Raw genomic sequence first — 23,007 nt, 5'->3', positions numbered from 1 at the left:
ACATGTACACAAAAGCTTATACCAAGAACAAATTTAGTCGGTCTCTAAGTTTCTACTGAACAATTATATATATATATTTTGACTGCGTCAGACCAACACTGCTACCTACCTGAATCTAGAACCACAGATAAATATTGATGAAGGCTGTATGAGTGTTTTTTAAAGTTGCAAATTTACACTGTTGAAAGCCTATCTGTGGGTTAGGAGCAGTTATTGGGCTCATCACAGGTTTCACTGGTGATGTGTGATATTATTTGGCCTTGAATCTTTTTGTCAGGGGTCAATATATTGGCTTGCTGGATTCCTGTAGCCATATGCTATAGTTAGTGATTTTTGTCCCACTGCCCATGGGGGGAAACACGGATTCATCTGAAGACCTGAATCAGCATAGGAACATGTTTCTCACTTGTGTTGAGAATGCGCCACAGGCCTGCATCATCTGCCATGTCTCATCTGTGTTGGGGGAAGTGATAGTTATCATGGACATTAAATAATAGTGGATACACCGCTGCACAGATTGGCTGTATAGTCCAGCAGATTTGGAGTGTTGTCTCTACTCCAGGCAGCCACCAGCCACTGAAGGCCTGGCTGCAATTTTTACTCTCTTGTTTCTGAAAGTGGTGTGTGCGCCCGCCCCTCCTCTTCTGGGTTTGGAAAGTATAGCAGACACAGCAGTGCTGTAGCCCCAGCATATTCTAGCTTCCCCATGAATGTGCTATGAGTCTTGCAACAACATGAGCTCAAGAATACCTGGATCTCAGAAACAAGGCACAAGGACACACAACTCCTTTAAAGAATTTTATTTGTGTAGAATTGAATTAAACAACAAAAGAAGAAGAAAAAATACAGGACTCTTCCCTTTCCCTCCCTGTCCCACTGAAGTGTGTTCTCATACAATACACAACTAGATTTCATTATGTAATAGAAAGAATTGAGAACTACAAAACTGGAACTTAAAAATCATTGCATATGTGGTCAAAGATTAGAGTCCCTACGTTTTATAACAGAAACACTAAAGCAATGGCTTTTGTAATGCAATTTCAATCCTGGCAATGAGACACGGTTAAGCTTTTAGTGTTCACAGGACACACAGTTAGGAAACAAGCTCAAAGCCATTAGTGCCATGCAGTCCATATGAAAAATTCCTTTCTCTCTCTCTCTGTCATCAGCACTTCTGCTTTTCCATTAGTGATGGTTTTAGTACCACCAACCCTCCCCCCAATCTCCCTGTAACCCTTCTGCACGGGTGTTATTTATTTATTTTACCATTTTAAAGTGATTTGCTTCAAACTGGTTTCCAAGGTATCTATTTGGAACCTAACATAGGCATAACGTTTAGAATAAAGCTGCACCAGTCACTGAATTCTTTCTAATCTTACGTGCTTTTTTAAAGCACGAATTGTAAGGCATTCAATACTAGCTATTTCACCAAACTTCAATTAAAAACCTACACAATCAGCCCCCCCCCCGCAGTGGTGCATTATTCATTACCGAAGTTAATCAATAAAAATCAGCATCTTCGTTCCCAACTGACCTTAAAGAGTGAGTCTTTTCTTTTGTTATAACCAGAACTCAGTCAACTTGAAGGGTTTAGAAGAAATACCAATTGTTTCAGAAACATTGCCTTGCACAACTCAAAAGTTTAGTCTCTGCACTGTAGCTTAAATCAGTGAATCCAGAGCAGCAGAAGAGATTAGCAAGCTGTGCCAAGGCAGTGCCAGAATATGACAAACCTTCCAAGGGTTCTCGGAAATGAGCCACATGGCCTTGGAAATGACTGGGGCAGCTCACGCTGTAGTACAGCTCCTGTTGCATCCGCAAGTGGCGCAACGTACTGGAGCAATTGAGTGAGGTCATGATCTGACTTAATAAAGGCAGTAGGTATGTGCCTGCTACTAGGAAATTTTATTTTCAAAGGCTTGAAATTAACTTCCGAATTATCAGGTGAGGTTGGATATAAACTTTTGGTAGAAAAGAAATTAGTAAAATAACTGGTTGTTCTGTCAGTTTATTAGAACACAGGCAGAGGGGTCAGCAGGAAACACCACAAATCACTTCATTCTTCTTACACATAACAAAGAGATTTAAATTTCAGCTATGCTACAATACAGAATAAGGGAAGGGAAAAGACAGCTTTCTTCAAAGCCTCAGTGTAACGTTATTTCTAATTACACAGTGCGAAAAGCAGGTGCTCAGTTCCATAATACAACCTCTCAAAATATAACTGCAATCATATCCAAGTTGTCAGTATTTAAGAAGCCACTTGGTAACAACAGTAGGCTCTGGGACAAGAACAAATGTTAGAGTGAGCAGACAGCAACACCCCGTGGAGCAAGACCTTGCAAAAATCCATTGACTGCATATATATATCAGCATGGGCTCTCAACGTGACACATGGGGTTCCATGGAAGTCATTTAGCTTTGTTTGCGTACTAGGGATAAACCCTGGTTAGCTGCTGTTGAATATGCAGGATTAGCACCTTCTGCTCATTAATTTTCCGTTATAATCTTAAGCAATCAAGCTATAGCTTGAGGGTGTTGCTTGTTCTGCTTGTTACGAAAGACAAAAGAAAACACTCAGTAAGAACTGATACATTCTAGTGGTTAATAAACTTAGACTCTAAACCATGACAGTATATTTGAAGGTATTTAGGAGTCAGTCTTCTTTTTGTTTTTCTTCAGGAAGGAAGGTGTACGGAACTTCTTCTTCTTCTTGGACGGAGACTTCCCAGGAGACTCATCACCGCCGGCTTCGGCTGCTGCCCCCTCCTCAGCCAGTGGGGTCATGGCCTCTTCACCCGGCTGAGATTGGGGTTCTGGATTTTCAGGAGGTAACTCAGTCTGGCTTTGGGCGAGATCTTTGTCACTTTTATCATCCTCTTTTCCAAAGGTTGGGAAGCCGAGATGCTCTGAAGGCTCATCAGGGGTGAGATCTGGGAGGCTTTGCTTGAAGGTTGCAGCATCACTGTCATCGTTGCAAGTCTGGTTAGGCTGCCTCTCTAGTGGAGCAAGCAACAGGAAACATCTGTTAATGTGTGCCTGTTGCTGAAATGAGGGCTAACAGAAATTAACTGTGGAAAACAGAGCCAGGAGTTTTGAGTCTCTTTGTAAATGGCCTTTGGGCAGAGAGATGCAACTGAAATATTTATTTGAATTCTGTCTTCTCCACAATGCTTTAAAGTCAAAAATCAAAGTGTCAGAAGTTTACATACTAAAAATTCTGCTGACCTCTTACATTTATTTATGAAATATTGTTCACTCTTCTCTATAAGCACACAGGTTAAAGGGACCCCTGACCGTTAGGTCCAGTCGTGGCCGACTCTGGGGTTGCAGTGCTCATCTCGCTTTATTGGCCGAGGGAGCCGGCATACAGCTTCCGGGTCATGTGGCCTGCAGGACTAAGCCGCTTCTGGTGAACCAGAGCAGCGCATGGAAACGCCGTTTACCTTCCCGCCAGAGTGGTTCCTATTTATCTACTTGCACTTTGACGTGCTTTTGAACTGCTAGGTTGGCAGGAGCAGGGACCGAGCATAAATGGAAGATGCATATGCTTGTTTCTCCTTATTTTGCAAAATAATAATAATTGGACTCAGTATTCAGACGGAGTAGCACTGATGACTTAATGAGATTTTATGTTAGCCTCTCGCAGTGGCCCAAAAGACTGGCTTACATGAAGGCATTCAGTATGAAAAATGAAGCCACACTCTCTGCAGATGAAGGAGCTTTTATACAAAGCTCAGCAATGCTAACTATTGCTCCCTTATCCTCAAAAGACATCTCACCTGTATCTTCAAGTGGGCCAGAGTTTTGTGTGACTTGGAATCTTAAATTCTGCATTCTTTGCAACCTGATTCTCCATTTGTTCAAATATTACAGAGACACAGGGAAAGCAGAGGCATGAACTACCCCCGCTTCTGTTTCCCCTCTCGCACTGCAATGCAATAGAAGAAAGGAAACACGGACGTATATGGGTGATTCGCCTTCTGTTCCCCTCACTTTTGCATAATGCATGAATTGGCTTTCAGGATGGAAAAGCATGTTGTACTTTGCCACGTCTCATCTGTTTTTTAGACACAGTCCAAAAATTTAATCATCATTAAGAAGGTGCCTCTATCTCTGACCTTACAGAAAGTGAGAAAACACTATTGTGAAGAGCATCCCGGACATAAACAACAGGAGATGATCTTATGTAGATCAAATCTTAGCTAGCTCCTTGAATTACTAAGGATGTTAGGATCCACTGCACATGCTCTCTTCACATAAACACAGGGAAGCGCAAACCACAGCAAAGTTGCAACAGCAAACATATCACTTTATTTCTGAGGCACTGGAGGTTTATGGGCATGGTTCTTGGCCCAATTTGAATTGCAGTGACTTTAGGTACCTGGTTCATTTCAGTACTGCACTGAAAATACCATGCTGTGGTTTGTATTCTTTTAAGGTTAATTTAATTTTGCATTCACCTTCTTTGTATTTGTATTTAACAATTCTCTGTTTCATCTTTATTTGAAGCTTGGAACAGGAAAAACCTGGGATTTGTTAGCTTAGTGATGATAACCACTTCAAACTCAGCAAACCAAAACATTAGAAGTTTTAAAATGGGTTAGGATAATTTAAAAGCAGGGGGAAATGAAAAAGCTATTTGGAAAGTTAAAAGCTGCAATTAATTTCTTTTATTTAAATATAGCTCTTTAAATGTAGTTCAACTATCCTTCTGTTTTCATTGCTGCTGTTACAGCAATTAATTGCTGCCTTCACATGGAAGGAAGTCAGATGAAAATGGAGTCAGACCAACAGTCCCGCTAGCTCAGCAATGTTTACACCTGACTTCACCACGCGGGCACCCTCCAGAAGTTTTGGACTACAATTCCCATCAGCCCCAGCCAGTATGGTCATGCTCCCATCAGCCCTGGCAACATACAGCTGTGCTGGTGGGGGGTGTAATCCAAACTGTAGTCCAAAAACATCTGAAGGGAACCAGACTGGCAAAGGTTGGTGAGTAGCAGTGGCTCTCAAGAGTTTCAGACAGTATATTCCCAGCCCTACATAGAGATTGCTGGAAACTGAAGCTGGGACCTTCTCCATGCAAGGCAGATGCCATATTAGAGTTATGGCTCTTCAGCAAACTTTATTGGTTTCCCTTTCCATTGTAACCAGAGAACATGGTTTGTTTTTCTGTAACAAACCACAATCTCTAGTCTACATGAAGCCATGATTTGTGGCTGGCTTGCTGATTATGGCTTGTTAGGGAATCCCAATCCCAATCTCTGGTTCAGATGCAACAGAAAAGTAGGTCTTCCCAGTTTAACCCCTCATACGCCAGGAGAGGAGTGAAGTGGGAGCAATCAAGCAGCATGTGCCAGCACACTGCCCATTCATGCTAAATTGGTAAGTCTGGCCTTTTGTTACGTGCAAACATGGCAAAGAAATGTATGGATATGGCTTTAAGGAACAACAACAAAAACTTTAAACATTTGTTCAGCTCAGCAAATTAAATGCACCTTTCCAATGGGACTTACAGTTAGATTTTACTTGAAAGAATTTCAGGGTCAAAAACAAATTGAAAATGTAAAGCTTAGTGGATGCCCATGAAGAAGCACAGTAAATGCTATATAAAACAATGCAACTGGTACAACCATGTGCTGAAAATGGCACTATAAAGCCACTCTCTAACATATGATTATAGTCTGGTTTGACATGAGGAGGAGAGGGGACTTTCCCGTCCCACAGAAATGTATGTGGAGTGCTGTTATGGAGGCATCTTAAGAGAAATACAGGCTACCAGATTTTGCACTGTCTACCGTCTTCTCTTCTTTGTGCTCCTCAGCTTGAAGAGAGGGGCTCAGGCTCCCTTCTCACAACAGGCAACGCGCCACTAAGAACACTTAGGAAAACACACAATCATAAAGAGATGAGCCTCTCTGAAACATCCTTTTATCTCTTAAGGTGATTTTAGTTTGTTGTCATTGATATAAGGAGCAATGCCACGCTACCTTATTCTCTGCTTTACAGGATAAATCAATGGTTTGGGGTCAAAATCAGTATGTGAACACCTGGAGTGTTTTATACATATGGCTACCAAGTCACACTCAAGTCTAATACAGACTGTATTTTTCTTAATGTACCTCTGATCTCTTTGTTCTGGTAAAGCAACTGAAATAGTTAAGCAGACTTCAAACTATGTAAAGGCTGACCAAACCAACATAGGGAGGAAACACCACAAAATATGCAAGAGAATGAAGCACAGCACAGAGAAGTCAGGATAAAGCAGCAGGAACAGGGATGGGATGATACTTACTATGGCAACAGGTACTCTTTAGCATATCCACCTCCTGTTTGTAACGCAGCCACAAGAAGAAAAAAGCACAAGTAGAGAATCTATACATCCATCACAGCCATTGTGTTATATTAAAAGAATGGTCATTACCATTCTTATAAAATACAGAATGAGGTGGTGTGAAGAGACAACTTTGTAACAGACAAGTGATAAAATCCAGGGTAAAAGGGAAACACTGAACACATCTTAGATTACACCTGGTTTGAGTACTCAACTTATTTTCACCAATTCACTGCAACAATAGGTCTGGTCTTGCTCTCATTAAGCAGAGACCTTAAAGAAATCAAATCTTTTAACTTTGAAACCTATGAGTAGAGGTGTAATCCAATTACAATAATGCTTAAGAAATGTGCAACCACCAAGCAGAATTTGTTAAAAAAATTTGCATGATCCAAAAACCCATTTGGGCAGGAAGATTTCCCCTTGCATTTCAAGAATGGAAACAGCTCTAGACAGCAGTCCATATATCCAAGACCTGCGTCCCTCTGGAAGTGAAATCTCCTTTTGTTGGTAGGTGGGTCTCAGGTGCAGCAGTGGTTGGTGTGGCATTGCCAGTTACCGAAAGGAAGGGAGACAAAGCTGTGGGGAGCTTGGTGCAGCAGTTTTTGAGTGGTTCTGCCACTGCACTTGCACTGCGCTTCCTGCAACTTGCCCCTCCCCAATTTGATAACTGGCAGTGATGGGCAGTGTTGGGAAGCCAGATCAGCAAAGCAGTGGTGCCTACTACTGCTCAGGGGTACATAAGAGTTGCTGAGCACAGTGATCCTGCTCACTGACGCACATTGGAACATTAGCTTCACTAATATCCTGATGGATGGCATTCTACAACTTGTGCCTGGTTTGGTAGGCAGCTACTATTTGGTAGCACAGATATTTCCTAGTAGCCAGCTGTGAGATCAAATCCTAAAACAAAAGGTTCAAGATCAACTGCTGACGAGCATTTCTGCCAATGAACGTTTCAATGAAGAGGAGAACTGGAGAGGGGAGAGATAATGGCAGGGTGGCTGGCTATTAATGATCAAGAGTCTTTCAGTACTGCTGAAAGGACACTCTGGGAACCCTCACTGCAAAGAAATAATTTCAAAATTCTCTAGCATCATTTTAATTTCAGCAAATTTGTAAATTCTACTCTTGTGATTTTGTTAATTTGACTATCCAAAAAGCTATTATGTGATTTCCCATTCAGTCTCCCTTTTCTATTTAGCTATGTTAAGTTTTTTAACAGCATGATCCTGTGCCAATTTACTTGGAAGTAAATCTCACAAACAGCAGTTACTCCCAAGTTAACTGGGAACAGGATATTAAAAGGGGCTCTGAAGTTGACTCTTCCTGATCCCACAAGCAATGAAAAAGTTACACTCGGAGCTGGAAATGATCCAAAGGAAGTTTCTATTGCCATTATGGAATAGAGAATTTGGAAATACTGTGTAGAGTTTTGGGAGACCACCGCTTGAAGAGAGTGCCAAAGAGGTGAGAAAGTTGCATAAGAGTGCAACCAAAGAGATCCAGTGCTGGAACATCTTCCCTATGAAGAAAGCTTAAAGCACTAGTGGCTTTTCCGTTGAAAAAAACTTAACAGAAACAGGACAGAGGTTTACAAAGTTGTGTACAGTGCAGATATAAAGAAAAACCTCCTTCCTTCACAACACAAGAACTCAGGATCACTCGATGACACTACTGGCAGCAGATAAAGGACAAAATGTGTAAATAATCCACAAATTAAAAGTTGATATTGCTAGCTAGCTAAGATGGCTTTTTAAAAGAATAAAGCAATTCATGAAAGAAAACTACTGATAACTCTATTGGACGGTATGCCACTTAATCAGGAGCTAACAAAAGGAGATGGCCATCACTTTCCATGTCACATGAGACAGAGCGTGGTCTTGCCCAATCAGGCAGTCCTTGTGTTCTCAAGTGCACATTTCTTTATTATTGCGAACACAACCACTAGCACATTTAGCTATATGTTGCTCTACAGAATAAAATAGATGAACACATTTTTATCTGCTATCAACCGAAACATGAACACAGAGGTGCAGCTACACATACTCTTAGCTCCAGGGGACATACCTTCCTCCAGTTTCACTGGAGTGCTGGGTGGAGTGCAAGCAGCAGGGTGCTCCAGAGAGCTCCTCTCCCTCTGCTGTCTGGCATCGTCTGAATCTTCTACAAAATGTAAGAGTACAGACCAGGTTAAACAGATCACTCTCACAATTCACATAACTGTGCATAAAGGATCTTTTAATGAAGAACTCTGTTCAGAAGCTGTTTCAAATGTAAATGAAAACACGAGTGAAACTGAGCAAAAATGTGCTACTAATTGTGCCCTATGTTAAAATAGATAGGGAAGTTTGAGGTTTCATTTTAGAATTTACTGTGGCTGATGACATCTGAAATTCACAGGAGGCAATGAATGGAACACTATACAAATTATAAACACAAACTGTTAAGGATTCCAGATTAGTCCAGCTACTACAGATCACAGAAAAAACCCATAAATGACCATTGCAAGGAACTTTGTTCAGCGGAAGCCTCTCTAGCAGGAAGCAATTAAGGAACATGGCCAACCATAAACTAAAGCGAAGATATTCACAAACTGGACTGGTCTTGCCCAGTTGGCAGCTTCATTGCCTGCCACATTGAGCAGTAAGATTTTTGTCAACGTTAGTTCAACTGTGTGTAGCTGCTGCTGAAAAGCTATGTAATGACGTGCAATTCTCCATCCTCTTTCTACCCAACTAGTCAACTAAGAACAATCAGCCTGGGGTTACAGTTGCCTTGGCAATGCAAATATGTTCATTTTCTCACCCTCAACCACCCTGCAAACTGAATCCCATTGTTTCTTAAAGGTAAAAGTACCCCCGACCGTTAGGTCCAGTCGCAGACGACTCTGGAGTTGCGACACTCATCTCACTTTACTGGCCAAGGGAGCCAACGTTTGTCCGCAGACAGTTTTTCCAGGTCATGTGGCCAGCATGACTAAGCCGCTTTTGGCGAACCAGAGCAGCACATGGAAACGCTGTTTACCTTTCCGCCAGAGCGGTACCTATTTATCTACTTGCACTCTGACGTGTTTTCAAACTGCTAGGTTGACAGGAGCTGGGACCCAACAACGGGAGCTCACCCCATTGCAGGGATTTGAACCGCCGACCTTCTGATTGGCAAGCCCTAGGCTCTGTGCTTTAGACCACAGCACCACCTGCGTCCCTTATAGTAATGCAAGAGAAAAAAATCATCCTAAAGGAGAGGCAATTTTTGTTCAAAGCTCAAATGCAAGGAAGGGAACGACTGTTGTGTAGTGGCAAGCATTTCATGCTTGGGAGACTGATCACTACGCAGCCACGAAAATGACTGACTGGCCTTGGGCTCAGTCTCTCTCAGCCTAATCTGCTTCACAAAGTTGCACTGAAAATAAAGTAGGCAAAGAGAGAACATATGTGCCACCCTCGGCTCCAAGAAGGCCTGGATAAAAATGCAATCAGTAACCATTATAAAGACAATCAGTTTAAGCTGATGTATCTCATGCATTAAACACACAAGAATAACAGAGTCTTCAATTGCTGGGTCAACTTGTTCAAAATTTCTGGATGTCCCAATAATGTTAAGTCGTATGATTTTTAACGTATACTAAATTATTATGCTTTACTACCTGAAGTTTCTAAACTCCATCCATTTTGTCTGAAAAACATTTTTCACAAGGGATGCCAGAATGTTATATCCAGTAAGTGTACTATTTTATACCTGTGTACACAATAGCTGAGCTTCACAAATCAACAAATGTACACTCTTACACAAACATCTGTACATGCACTGAGATTGCTTGTACCCGTATTCAGTGCAATGTGTGAGTACGTCTAGAGTTACTGAAAACATAGAACAATGGGCAGTACTAGGCTCAGCAGGATATTCTCCCCCCCCCCCCCGCCCTTGTCGCTGCTTTGTGGGTTCAAAAAACTTTTCTGTATATGTTTTATTGTATTGGGAAATAGCTTTGAGATGCTTTATAGCAGGGGTGGGGAATTTTTGGCCCTGAATGCCAGATTTCTTTCTAACCTCCAAGCCATGGGGCAGTTTTGACAGCTGGTCTAGGCCATTCAGCTGTCAGAATTAACCCACATGGTGGAGTGAGGAAGCCTGCTTCCCCAACTCCATTCATCGGCTTCATGGAGAATTCAATTCTGCCCTCTGCAGGGGTCTGCCTCACCAGTGCATTCCCCGCAGATTCCACATGGCAGGATTGAAGCCTCCACTCACCAGCTGATGAGCGTAGAGTTCAATCCTGTTCTCTGTAGGAGTCTCCTCTGCCAGCCCAGTCCCTGCAGGGAACCTGCTGATGTGCTGGTGAAGCAATACCCATCAGGACTGAACTCTGCTCCCAGTAACATCACCAAGTGACTTCATTGATTGACAGGTGGGTGTGATTTGGGATGAGTCAAACTGGAATGGCCCAGATTGGCTGGAGGTAACGAACCCCTGCTTCGTAAGAAGCAATTCATAAATGAAATAACAGAATTGCAATGGAATTTGATTATGTTTTAAGATCACAGTTCTATTATTTTTTGCTTGTCAAGCTCAGCAATATCATCAAGTAAGGAAATCTATACAAAAACCATTTCAACTTCAACATGAAAGAGCAACCAAGTCTCCAAACTCTGTGCTTCCAGCAGAAAAAATGAACTACAGTAGCAGCAATAAATGAGTGTGTAGTTTAACATTGCTTGTTTCTTATCACTGAAGTTGTCTGCAAGATAATGTGTTGCTTGCCCTAGCCAACAAGAAGCCCACCGTCAACACTCCTCCTTTGTCTCAAGCAAGAAGCACAGCAGCAATACAGAATGTTTCTGCCAGGGCCACTCCTGTAACTGCTTGGTACATTGTGCAGGTTGGGCAAATGTCACAGTACAACCACCAAGGTATGATGAGAATCAACACAAAGGAAACTTATAAGGGAAGCCTGGCACATTAAACTACATATCCAAAGTCTATTGACACCATGGTAAGGCAAGTTAGAGTTAGGTAGACACAAACCTGACTGCCTCTGTTTCCTTTCTACTTCTCTGCGATACTCTTCTAGTTCTTGATCTGTGAACTTGTTGAAGGGGTTTGGTCCTGTTGTGCTTACGATTACTCGTGGTTGGTACTCCTTCTCAATTATTGCCTTTGATGCTGTCACCAATTCTCCCTAGTTAGAAGAAAATAAATGTTTCTCATGAAATAATATACAGTGCGCTAACAATGCCTGAGGGCTAAAACAATGGAAGAAATTATTCAAAATCTGATTAAAAAAACCAAGACTGAAAAGATTTTCATTTAGAGAAAGTAAGAATATCCATTTTATCACATGGTTATTGCATCATGACTCGCAATAGAGCGAGACTAATGAGTTCCAAACAAATTACTAATGGTAACAATAATAATACAAGTTCCAAACTTGTGAAGAGTTTTCAGGTGAAAGACTGCCTACACACATAACAAATTAAGAATGGTAATAATAATAATACTCATTTAACCCACTACATGAGAACAGGCATTTCAGGGATAGCATCACACAAACATCAGTGTTTCTGCCACACTATATCCACTCTTAAGCAGCACAACAAAATACAGCATCACTACACAATATTTAAAAGCACCCCTTGGGAAGCAGTGGGAACCAAACTGTTAAAAGGTTCAGCTACTACAAGTCCAAATTAACCTTCTCCAGAACATTCAAAAGTGGGGACAGGCCTTCAGGGAAGGCTTTCCTCTTGTGCAATACTGACCAGAAATTCCCTTTTACACTTCCACTGGGTGAAAAATCTTGACAAGGCCCACAGCCACGTTTTAAATGTGTGCTATAGAATGACATCTTTGTCATAATTTGCACTGGAGGCACAAGAACATTTAACGTCAGTGACCACAGGTATCTTTATTTGGAAGAGCACTCCCTCATTCTTCTTTATTCTTACCCTGTGGGGAACAGAACCCATAGTCCTGCAGGACGTGGACTCAAATAACACACAAGCCGGGCTATATTGTTCTTTCACTCTTTCAGGTACTTTTAAACTCACAGAAAGAGCGAGGCAGTAGTGTGGAGCTCACCAAATCATGTGGGAAAATATGTCAGTCTCAGCCATTGAAGGACAACATATTAACACCCCACACAGAAGGAAATCATTCCCAGGAAGAAACAAGATACTCAGTTCCCCCAGGAAAGATGGCAGATAAATCTTGTCAGCACCTAATACTCCATGAAGGGCATATATCAGATGAGTTAGAGAATTTCAGACTCTTCTGATGAGATTTCAAAGGCTCATTTCTGGCCCATATTCCTGAGTGCCCAAACCTTGTTGGAAGATACTAGAGGATGCTCTTGTTGACCGGTAGAGAACTCCGATGTCTGTTCCCTGAGCTTAGATTCCAGCAGTAAAAAAGGTGGATGAGCAGGAGAGGGAAAATAAATAAACTGTGAAAGGAGTCAGATATCGGAGGATGCTCTAATTCTGAGACACTTCCTATGGCAGTCAACTATATTTTTGTCACTTTTAATATTTTATTTTATTTCAATATTTGAGGTTACACTTTGCCACTCAACAGATGTAACCCTATTCTACAATACTAATAACTAACCCAACCTTGATTTTTATAAATTATGATTACAGTGGTGCCTCGCAAGACGAAAAGAATCCGTTCTGTGATTCTCTTCGTCTAGTGGTTTTTTCGTCTTGCGAAGCAAGCCCATTGATGGATTAGCGGCTTTTAGCGGCTTATCTGCTGATCGGATCAGCTGATAAGCAGCTTAGCGGCTTAGAAAAAGGGGGGGAGGGGGAAAAACCAGCAGGAACTCGCAAGACATTGTCATCTTGCGAAGCAAGCCCATAGGAAATTTGTTTTGCGAAGCACCTCCAAAATGGAAAACTCTTTCGTCTAGCGAGTTTTTCGTCTTGCGAGGCATTCGTCTTGCGGGGCACCACTGTACATACAATTGTGTTTTAAATAATAATAATAATAATAATAATAATAATAATAATAATAATAATAATAATAATAATTTATTATTTATACCCCGCCCATCTGGCTGAGTTTCCCCAGCCACTCTGGGTAGCTCCCAATAGAGTGTTAAAAACAATACAGCATTAAATATTAAAAACTTCTCTAAACAGGGCTGCCTTCAGATGTCTTTTAAAGATAGGATAGCTGCCTATTTCCTTCACATCTGAAGGGAGGGTGTTCCACAGGGCGGGTGCCACTACCAAGAAGGCCCTCTGTCTGGTTCCCTGTAACCTCACTTCTCGCAATGAGGGAACCGCCAGAAGGCCCTCAGCGCTGGACCTCAGTGCCTGGGCTGAACAATGGGGTGGAGACGCTCCTTCAGGTATACAGGACCAAGGCCGTTCAGGGCTTTAAAGGTCAGCACCAACACTTTGAATTGTGCTCGGAAATTCATATTCAGTTTCATCCTTTTAAACAAATTTCTTACTATGTTCTGCTATTCTTTTTCTGTGGACTTCACATATGAAAAGTTACTTTTTAAGTAGGCTAGAGACATTGCACATACCTTTGTAAACCAAGAAAACTTTAATAAAAATATCAACTGGGGGGGAAAGGTAGGCTAGAAAAGGCAGTCAACTATATTGATCAATACTACTATCAATGAAGCACTGGAAACTGGCCAGTTCATCTTGGGATAAGACCAATTCCAATGTCTTAGCTCAGCCCGGTCATAAATTGAAGTACTTGTAACCTGTAGACCAATGTTGGGACAGTGAACTGACTTCATCAATGAACCTTTAAAAACTCTAAAAAGTCAATGGCCAAGTCTGAGGAGAAGAGCCAGGACAATGTAATTCAATGTAAAAAGATGCAAAGTAATGCCAGAAAATTCCACATATATCCTCATGGGGACTGAACTGGCAGTGACTGATCAGGAACGAGACCCTGGGGTTGTAGGGGAGAGCTTGAGGAAGACGTTGACCCAGTGTGAAGCAGCTGTGAAAAAGGAGAATTCCATGCTACGGATCATTAGAAAAGGAACTAAAAACAAATCCATCAATATCATAAAGCGGTTATATAAATCTATGGCGTGACAGAATTTGGAATACTGTGTACAGTTCTGGTCACCTCAAAAGGGATATTGTAGAGGTGGAAAGGGTTCAGAAAAGGGCAGCCAAAATGATCAAGGGGATGAAGCAAATCGCATATGAAGAAAGGCGGGGAGTGTGGTCAGCTTAGAGAGAAAACAAGCAAGAGGTGACATGATAGTAGGGTATGAAATTACACGTGGCATGGAGCAAGTGGCTAGAGAAGTTTTTCTCCCTCTCTCATAACACTAGAACTCAAGAACATCCAATGAAACAATGTTGGAGGATTTGGGACCCAGAAACAAGAGTACTTCTTCACGCAGCGCATAGTTGAAACTATGGAACATGCCCCAGCAGGAGATAGTGATGGCCAGCAACTTGGATGGCTTTTATTAATGGCCACGAGACATGATGGTTAGTTACACTCTGCCTCCATGGTTAGAGGCTGTATGATTCTGAATATAAGTTGCTGGAAAGCCTAGCAGGGGGAAATGCTTTGCACTTGGTCCTACATGCCAACTTTCCATAGGCATCTGGCCAGCCACTGTGAGAACAAGTTGCTGGTCCACATTTAGCAAGACTTGGTTGGGGTTTTTAACCCAACTATAAGCATTTTACATAAAAGAACAAAAAAGTTGTAATACAAACAACTTTTTAAAACTGTAAACTTAATAAAATTATCAAGGCATAAATAAAATTAAGTTTTTATAATTGCTGGCATCCATTTTTCTTGGGAGGCAATGGAAGAATGAACCTATGGGGGTAAACCACTGGAGAGTTACAGTGCCTGCTGTGGCTGTATCAGAGACTGATACAGGAAAGTCATGTCTCTGGTTTCGCTGCTATAGGTGCACCATGATGTTTCTTCTCTCTGCTCTCCTCCCAGCAGTCGCTGCTGTGGATATACTACCTGTCTGCCACTGGGCAATAGTATTGCCTGCAAGGGATTCCCACACAGTGGGGTTAAGGTTCCCAGCCTTCATGTCACATTTGCGGACAACTTTGTAACAGGTCTAGTGCCCGAAGTCAGATTCCAATAGAACACGTTCTTATGGATTCCTGCCATCTTCCATTCTGTGGATATGACCAAGTCAGTCCAGACGTCACTGAGACAGAAGTGCAAACAGGTTGTGAATGTGGTCTTAGGAGAGCACATCTTTGTTTGAGACTCTGTCCTGCCATGTGATGTCCAAATCTTCCTGACCCACTGCATGTTGCCCATAAAGCTCAACACACAAGCCTGGCAGACCTTCATCTTGGTATTGGTCACTAGCATCACATTCTCCATACCCTTTTGGAGAGGCAAGCCATTGTCATAGTTGCCTTACCAATACGTTTGTCCAGCTCAGTGTTGATGGAAAGGTTACTGGTTATGGTGGAGCCTAGGTAGACAAAATTGTCTACCACCTTAGGCATTTGGTTACCAATGCTGACATGTGGAGTGCTTGTTGCCTCCTGAGCAAAAATGTTGGTCTTTGTCCAGGCTTTGTCCAGGCTTTGTCAGGCTGATGACAAGACCAAATGGACAAAATGGTTGACGAGTAGCATTTCCTCAGAGTGCACTGTCAAGACTAAGTCATCTGCAAACAACATCTCTCTGATAGGAGCCCACCACACTTTTCTTTGTGAAACGTGGAGATGTTTAGCCAGCTGAAGTATGTCAGAGCTCAGTACCCTGTGTCATAACAATCAGAGCCAAAATATCACTTTCAGAGACACAATATGGAACGCTTCAGTGATTCAGCTGTGGTTTCTGGAGTGCTAGAAGCACTTTGTTGAGACCCCAGATCTTTGCTGGACGGGTGGACTAAGGAGAGTTGCTCCCTATAAAAATGGAGGATACTAGAGCTGATAGGTTTGCTGGAACATTTAGAAAGCCCTGAGGATTCTGCAGGCTATTAGGCTGAAGATCTATGCAGAGTCCATCTTGTAGGGATGAGAGAAGCTGTGTAAGTCCTGTGGTGTTCAGTTGCTGATTCTTCTCACACTATCTCAGGAATGCCACCCAGGTGGACTGGCAAATTCTAGGGATATTTGGCCACCCAAATGGTGCATGGGACTTCCTCTGGCAGCCGAAACCTGAGGAACTTCTCAATCTCCAGGCTGTCAGTTGAAACCACTGAGGACTGGGTTGCTACAGAGAGCCTTAGGACAGCAGATCTGCTCTGTGAAAAAGATTCTATTCTGTGTGTGGTACAGAATTTTGGGCGTTTAGAGTTGCCAAGACTAGTTGAGGGCCACCAGGGACCTTATTTGTGTGCCTGTTTTTAGCAGGCAGAACAAGAGCAGAGTTTGAAAAGCACACAGAGAAGGCTGTCGAGGGCATTTCTGTGTCTGCAGAAGAAACAAGCCATCTTGTAGCTGGTGGCTAACACAGAGGTCCACTTCACTTTGCTGAATGCTCTAATTGACACTCTCCTAGCATGTGGAAGGCCTCTAGAAATTCTGTGAAATTAGTGTATGGCTAAAGATGTCCTCAAAAATTATGCCTACTTCTTAAATTAGCAGACTGCTATCAAGCTGTAGCACAAAGCTATCCCAAAGCAAGCAGCCCTTGACTCCACTGCAAGAGGAAGAACAAGGCTAACTAATACTTTACAACTCAACTGTCCTTCATAATATTCTATACAAATACAAACTAATAGAATCATGAAGATATCGGAAAAGCTGACAAATAAGGCACAACGAATGCATGGAACTGACTGCTTTTATTTTTCAATTTCTAGTATGATCTACTCTTGTGGCACCAGACACCTTAAAGACGAACAAATTGTAAGTCTTCATGCAATACAGTCTACTTTATGATACAACAAATGTTATCCCAGATTGGCAGGGCATGCACATGAGTGTAAACTCTGTGGAGAGAAATTTAAGCAGGAAGGCCTAATATTTCCCTTTCTCCACATTCATGTAGCAGAGGAGAAGAGCACAACAGGGCCACGTCAGAGATGTCCAAAGTGATGCTATTAGTTTGAGAAGAGTAACTTAGGGCTGATTCATATATGTGTAAATGTCTGATGTGATGTAGTCCTGGACTACCTAATATAGGGGTGTGTTTGTAAAAGATTGTCCCATATGGTTACATGACAGAAACGAGACTACTTTAAAGCTTACTGCCATGTTACATTTTATGATTTTTCACAATTTCAGATACATGGGTTCTCATGTGAAATTTGGCCAGTACAATCTGAAAAATGACTTTAGGTAGCCAACAAATGGCTCAATCTTCAGAGGCAGTACCACTTGAGATTCATCCATATACAACACCCATGACATGAAAACAGCTACAATCGTGCTTTACGTATTTGTGCTGCTTTAATTTTTGGCTAAGCCTGTGGATATTTTGGGTATTACACTGATGTAACCAGGTTACTTAACAAAGACCATGCATAAACAAAACTACACTGAGAACCGTACAATTTTCCATATGCTATCCATGATCATAAAAGGAATAAGACTGACTTTATTTCTTAAAAAAATAATAATGTATCAAACATAAACGCATGCATAATTTGTAGAATTGTATAACCTTCTTAACATTTACAAAGAAATATAAGCTACAACCCAGGGCAAGAAAGAGGTAAAAGTGAAAGGTAAACAACAGAACTTAGATCAGTTATGACATGGCAGTAAGTACCTTTCTAACAGAGACAGATTTAGCGGGATTAAAGGCCTGCTCTGTGGGATCGAGCCCTTCAATTGTTTCCGTACAGTCTGAGAGGGGAGCATCCTGCAACAGTAAATTGAGTGAACAGAGCAAACCAAGCTCGGGCTTTAGATCATCAGCGTAAAGCATTATGGCATGGGATAAATAGCATGCAGAAAAACAGTAAATTGTGATACAGAAGCAAAGGCAATGAAGCAACATGCACCAGTATACACTAACCCAAACTTGAAAAATTCCCTGGCCATGATGGTGACTAGTCAAACTGCATAAAAGTACAATAAAAAAAATAATTGGGCTACCTTTTGCATCTCTAAAATCTACTGAGTGAAGTCATTTGGTTCTATGCTTTCTCTGAAAAAGCATACATTAAACCTATTTAAAAACTATAAAGGTAAGACAGTATCTTCAAATGAATATGTCCTAAAAAGAAAGTTTGCAATACAGTGGTGCCTCGCAAGACGAAAAGAATCCGTTCTGTGATTCTCTTCGTCTAGCGTTTTTTTCGTCTTGCGAAGCAAGCCCATTGACAGATTAGCGGATTAGCGCTATTAGCGGCTTTTAGCGGCTTATCTGCTGATCGGAGGCATTCGTCTTGCGGGGCACCACTGTACAGAGTTCATTGCTGATTAAATGTACTGTAGCAATAATGGCTTTGGACTCAGCAGCTTTTTCAATACAGCTGCAACACAAAGTCTGACTAGTCAAGAGTGGGTTTTTAGCCCACAGAGAAGCAGCCTTGGTGTCTCTCATGCACTGCAACCAGCACCAATGGCAGTATACTTGCTAATAACATGCTTCCCACTGAGTTTCTGACCCTAAACATGGTTGCAAAGACAGCAAAATGTTACCTCTAAAACTTACCTTATAAACAGTTAACTTCTGCCGATTAAAGAATAATTTCATAGTGATACATTAGGTGACAGCAGGAATGTACTATAAAGTAACTCTAAGTTTGTATTTTAAGCAGGCTATGGGCTCACCTGAACGAGGCTCCTGTCCACAACAACCCCAGAAAGAACCTGTGACTGTGGGCCAGCAGTTTTAATGTCTTGCAGGTTTTGCTCTCGGATCTGTAAACAATAAAATACATTAATTGCATATGAATAACAGAGAGAACGTAACTCACCTGCCTGTGTGCACCACAATATGAGCTCCTGCATATGAACCTCGGTCAAGTTGGTCTGGATATATACGGTATCAGTTCCATCAATTACCACTGCAGGATACTATTTTATATTTTATTACACGTTTGGGACCACAAGCATCAGTCTCTCAGAAGCTTCCAGGGGTAAAAGGTAAAGAGGACCCCTGGACAGTTAAGTCCAGTCAAACTTGACTATAGAGTGTGGCAGACATCTCGCTTCAGGCCGAGGGAGATGGCATTTGCTGCAAACAGTTTTCTGGGTCATGTGGCCAGAATGACTAAACAGCCTCTAGGATCCTGCACTAAACCCCAAATTTTGTGACTGCAAATTGGCATATTTCTTTCTTTCCATAGGCTTAGTTTGAATACATTGTTCTTGTTTTGCAAAAGGAAATCTTACGAGCAATGCAATGGAGTACGTTCTTTGCTACACCCACAACAATAAGCAAATTGCATCAAAAATTCCAAAGATCAATTCTTAAAAATAGTGCACACAAATAATATCTACCTACCTTTCTAAAATGCAAAATTATGACTTTAGGGACAGTGTGAACGGCAACATGGTTAGATTCTTAAATATGCATTCAAAAGTAATCAGTGTTGACTTGGAAAGCCAAGGGAAGTATGAAGACATGATTAGGGCGTGGGAGGGAGGGGGTTGTTTGAAAAACCAATCACTATCTAATCAATATATTTGGCACACTTAATATATGCCACCCTTCCCAAGCTGGAGCCCTCCAGAGGTTTTGGGCTCCAACATCAGCCCTAGCTATCAATCCAAACTACCAGTAGGGGACCAGAAAGGCTGGCTTACACCAACAGCCGCTGTGCTATTCTGACCAGTTCTTGCCAACTTGAGGAGAGGGATAGGAGACTGTTTAGCAAATGTGGCCTGTAAGTTACTTATTACAAACTGAAAAGTCAAATCCCACATAGGAGAAATGTTTCGTCTAATTAGCACTCATATTTTTAAGGCATTTTGTCTTTATTTTTGATTCTCTTGAGATTTCAGCTATGATATAGGCGTACTTTCAATGTGGACTATAAAAAACATTCAGAGATTACAGATAGATTGCCAGTACAAACCTTGTTCCTCATTTCTTGGACTTCCTTTGGGTTAGTGTTCAATGGAACAAATAGATTTTGGACAGCAGAGGTGGCAGTTCTATGTCCATCCTCTTTAGTCCACTGTAATATCAAGAACAATTACATAAAATCAAAATTGCTGTAATGGCTAGAACATTCATAGAAGCAAGTTTACAGCACAGTAAATCATGCATGTACAAAACAGAGAAATGAATCAATGACTGCATTCCAGTATTTGTAAAGACATAACCATCTCTCAGCTTTGAAACAGCTGTTAAGCTAATTTTTTGTAATTCAGAGCAAATATTTCAAAAAACTAAATATGAAAAGGAGTGAAGTATATCACAAGGTCCTGAAAAATGCGTCAAAAGATCTTGTTGATTTTTCTGATTGTCTATATTAACAATACTTCAAGAAATGTGAACTAGCTAAAAATGTTACTTTGCTATTTGTATTAACCACAGAAGGCTGCAATTCTTTGCACTTTCCTGGAAGTAAGTCTAACCATACTCGGGCCCCAGCTGCACTACACATTTAAAGCTGTATCATACTACTTTCAACACTTTTAGCTTCCTCCAAACAATCATGGGAAATGTAGTTTGCTATGGTGCTAAGAGTTAAGGGTGCTAAGAGGCCACCTATTCCCCCTTCCAGAGCTGCAGTTTACAGAGTTCCCTGGGGAAAGTGATTGACTCTTAAAGCACTCTGGAAATTGTAACAAACTCTAGTTCCCAGGATTCTTTGGGAGAAACCATAGCTGTTTAAAGTGGCATGATACTGCTTTAAATGTATAGTGCAGATGGAGGCTCAGTACAGGACTGAGCCATTAAAATATAAATCTATCAACAATGCCAAACTTCCTTGACTGTCTTTTAATTTCCACATCATTGATTCATTTCCCTGATATTTAGACACATCAAAGCCAACAGAAAGCACAAGATGACAGGAATATGAAAAGCAGTGTGATGTCAATAACCAGGTTGAGTGAACGATTCTCTACTATGAGGAAAGAGTGGGCATCACCAAAGTTTGGATTCAAAACAAAACTCAATGTAGTTTTCAGAATTGTTTTTGCACAGGCAAATAGATGGATCAGCCTAAGGAAGGAGTTTGGTGATGTCAAAATATTTTGTATAAAGCTTACAGATTCAAAGATTACAAAAAATAAAAACCCATACACAAAGCACTTCCATGATTCCTTTACAGAAGGTTGTTTCATATGGCCAGTACATTTAGTATGTTGGAAGGCGACTTTGTGCCACAACGATCTCTTAAGCGCTCAGTCTCATAAATTATACACCAATTATTGCACAGAAAATGTACTGAACATTGAAACAAACCCGTTTAAAGATGCTGTTCCCCCCAAATAATTTTAAGACAAAAGATAGCCAGAAATAGAACTGTTAAAAAAAGCAACAGAATTTAAAAAAATGTTTTGCAAATATGAAGTAAAAAAATGGAATGAACATGGAGCTATGGATACTCACTGATTCTTATCTTTTCACATAAAAATAACTCCAGGTTTTTATTAAAGATATTTAACAACAGTATTAAGAACCTTAGTATAACTGGTACTTTAAAAATATTTAAGAGCATTAAAAATCAAATACACAAACTGAGTAAGATTACATTGTTCTAGCAAAATATTAAAACAAGTTTATGGTTTCAAGTGATTCTTTCATTTTATACTTATTTCAGATATTCACTTCATTACATGTGTTCAAAACACACAAACTCTCATCAATATTTTTACAACATAGGGCACTAACTCTTTCTAGAATAAAAGAAGGGTTTGACAGTACTAGATATAGGATAGCAAAAGGGGAGGGAGTCACCACACAAAGAATCTCTCCTTTGGATTCCATTTTCTCCGTGGATTTTTAGATGGCACTACCTTGACTAAGAGCAACTACATTCCCCATTAATCATTCTGAAAGGGAGAAAAAAGCAACCAAGATTTAGGGGGGTTTCCACTGACAGCAAATGAAAGTATTCAAAGGAGAACAGGAGAAAGTTAACAACTTTTGAACAATATGATTTTTCATGCTCGACACTGATCTGTACTATCACTAGAATGGCTATGAAGGACTCTATGTTCTTGTCTCAAGTTCCTACATTGTCAGCTAATGTATCAATCAGCCACTTTAAAGCCGGCATCATGCACAAATCTGGATTTGAGAATAGAATAGTATACAATATCACAATAAGCATTTCCAAACAGCTATCCACACGATAGCATTTGAAAACCTTTAGTCAAGACTGAAGTGCATATTTTAACTTTGTAAACAGCAATGTTAAACGAAGTTTCCCCGAACAGTGCCTGGTGGTTGCCTGAGCAGCACTTTAGTCATGCCACACCCAGCTGGTACTAGAGGAAAGATTTTCAAATTATGGCCATCTACTTGCATGCAACAATTCATGCAGAAGGCTGTGAACACTGGGAGGCTTTAGGACAGACAGAAGCATAGGGGGTAGAGCAGCAAAAGAGGTCAATTTATTAGGAAGCAAAAGGGCTTAAGAGGAAATAAAGCCTGTGGGGTTAAAACTCTTGTCATTTTTGGTAATCCACAGATCAGATAAAAGGCTTCAATACGATCCAAATCAGGCCCACGGACTTAACTAAAATGTGGTAATTGGCCAAGTACTTAAAACAAATACCACAAACTACGAGAAGGCAGCCTGGATACAGATTTGTAGACCAGCTAATTTCTGT

General features: G+C 41.0%; 1 protein-coding gene across 10 annotated transcripts in view; it reads right to left on the bottom strand.

Annotated features, from left to right (window-relative positions):
• Nucleotides 1-785: 785 nt before the first annotated feature.
• ADD1 (adducin 1) overlaps nt 786-23,007 on the bottom strand; it is a 48,375-nt gene continuing 26,153 nt past the window's right edge. For 3 of the 10 annotated variants that reach the window (XM_083460662.1, XM_083460665.1, XM_083460664.1), the window contains exons 11-16: nt 20,295-20,396; nt 19,045-19,134; nt 18,035-18,127; nt 11,366-11,519; nt 8,408-8,503; nt 786-2,999 (exon numbers count right to left, since the gene is read on the bottom strand). In XM_083460662.1, coding sequence (XP_083316788.1) covers nt 2,650-2,999; nt 8,408-8,503; nt 11,366-11,519; nt 18,035-18,127; nt 19,045-19,134; nt 20,295-20,396 — 885 coding nt within the window. In that variant the 3' untranslated portion in view covers nt 786-2,649. Of the gene's footprint in view, nt 3,000-6,298; nt 6,333-8,407; nt 8,504-11,365; nt 11,520-18,034; nt 18,128-19,044; nt 19,135-20,294; nt 20,397-23,007 lie in introns of all 10 variants that reach the window. The other 7 variants (XM_083460667.1, XM_083460666.1, XM_083460668.1 and 4 more) reach the window with 3 other exon arrangements.

Source organism: Podarcis liolepis, assembly GCF_965112155.1.
Source record: "Podarcis liolepis genome assembly, chromosome: 9".
In the NCBI taxonomy this organism is placed as follows: Eukaryota; Metazoa; Chordata; class Lepidosauria; order Squamata; family Lacertidae; genus Podarcis; species Podarcis liolepis.
This window is presented reverse-complemented; position numbering and strand designations above follow the sequence as displayed.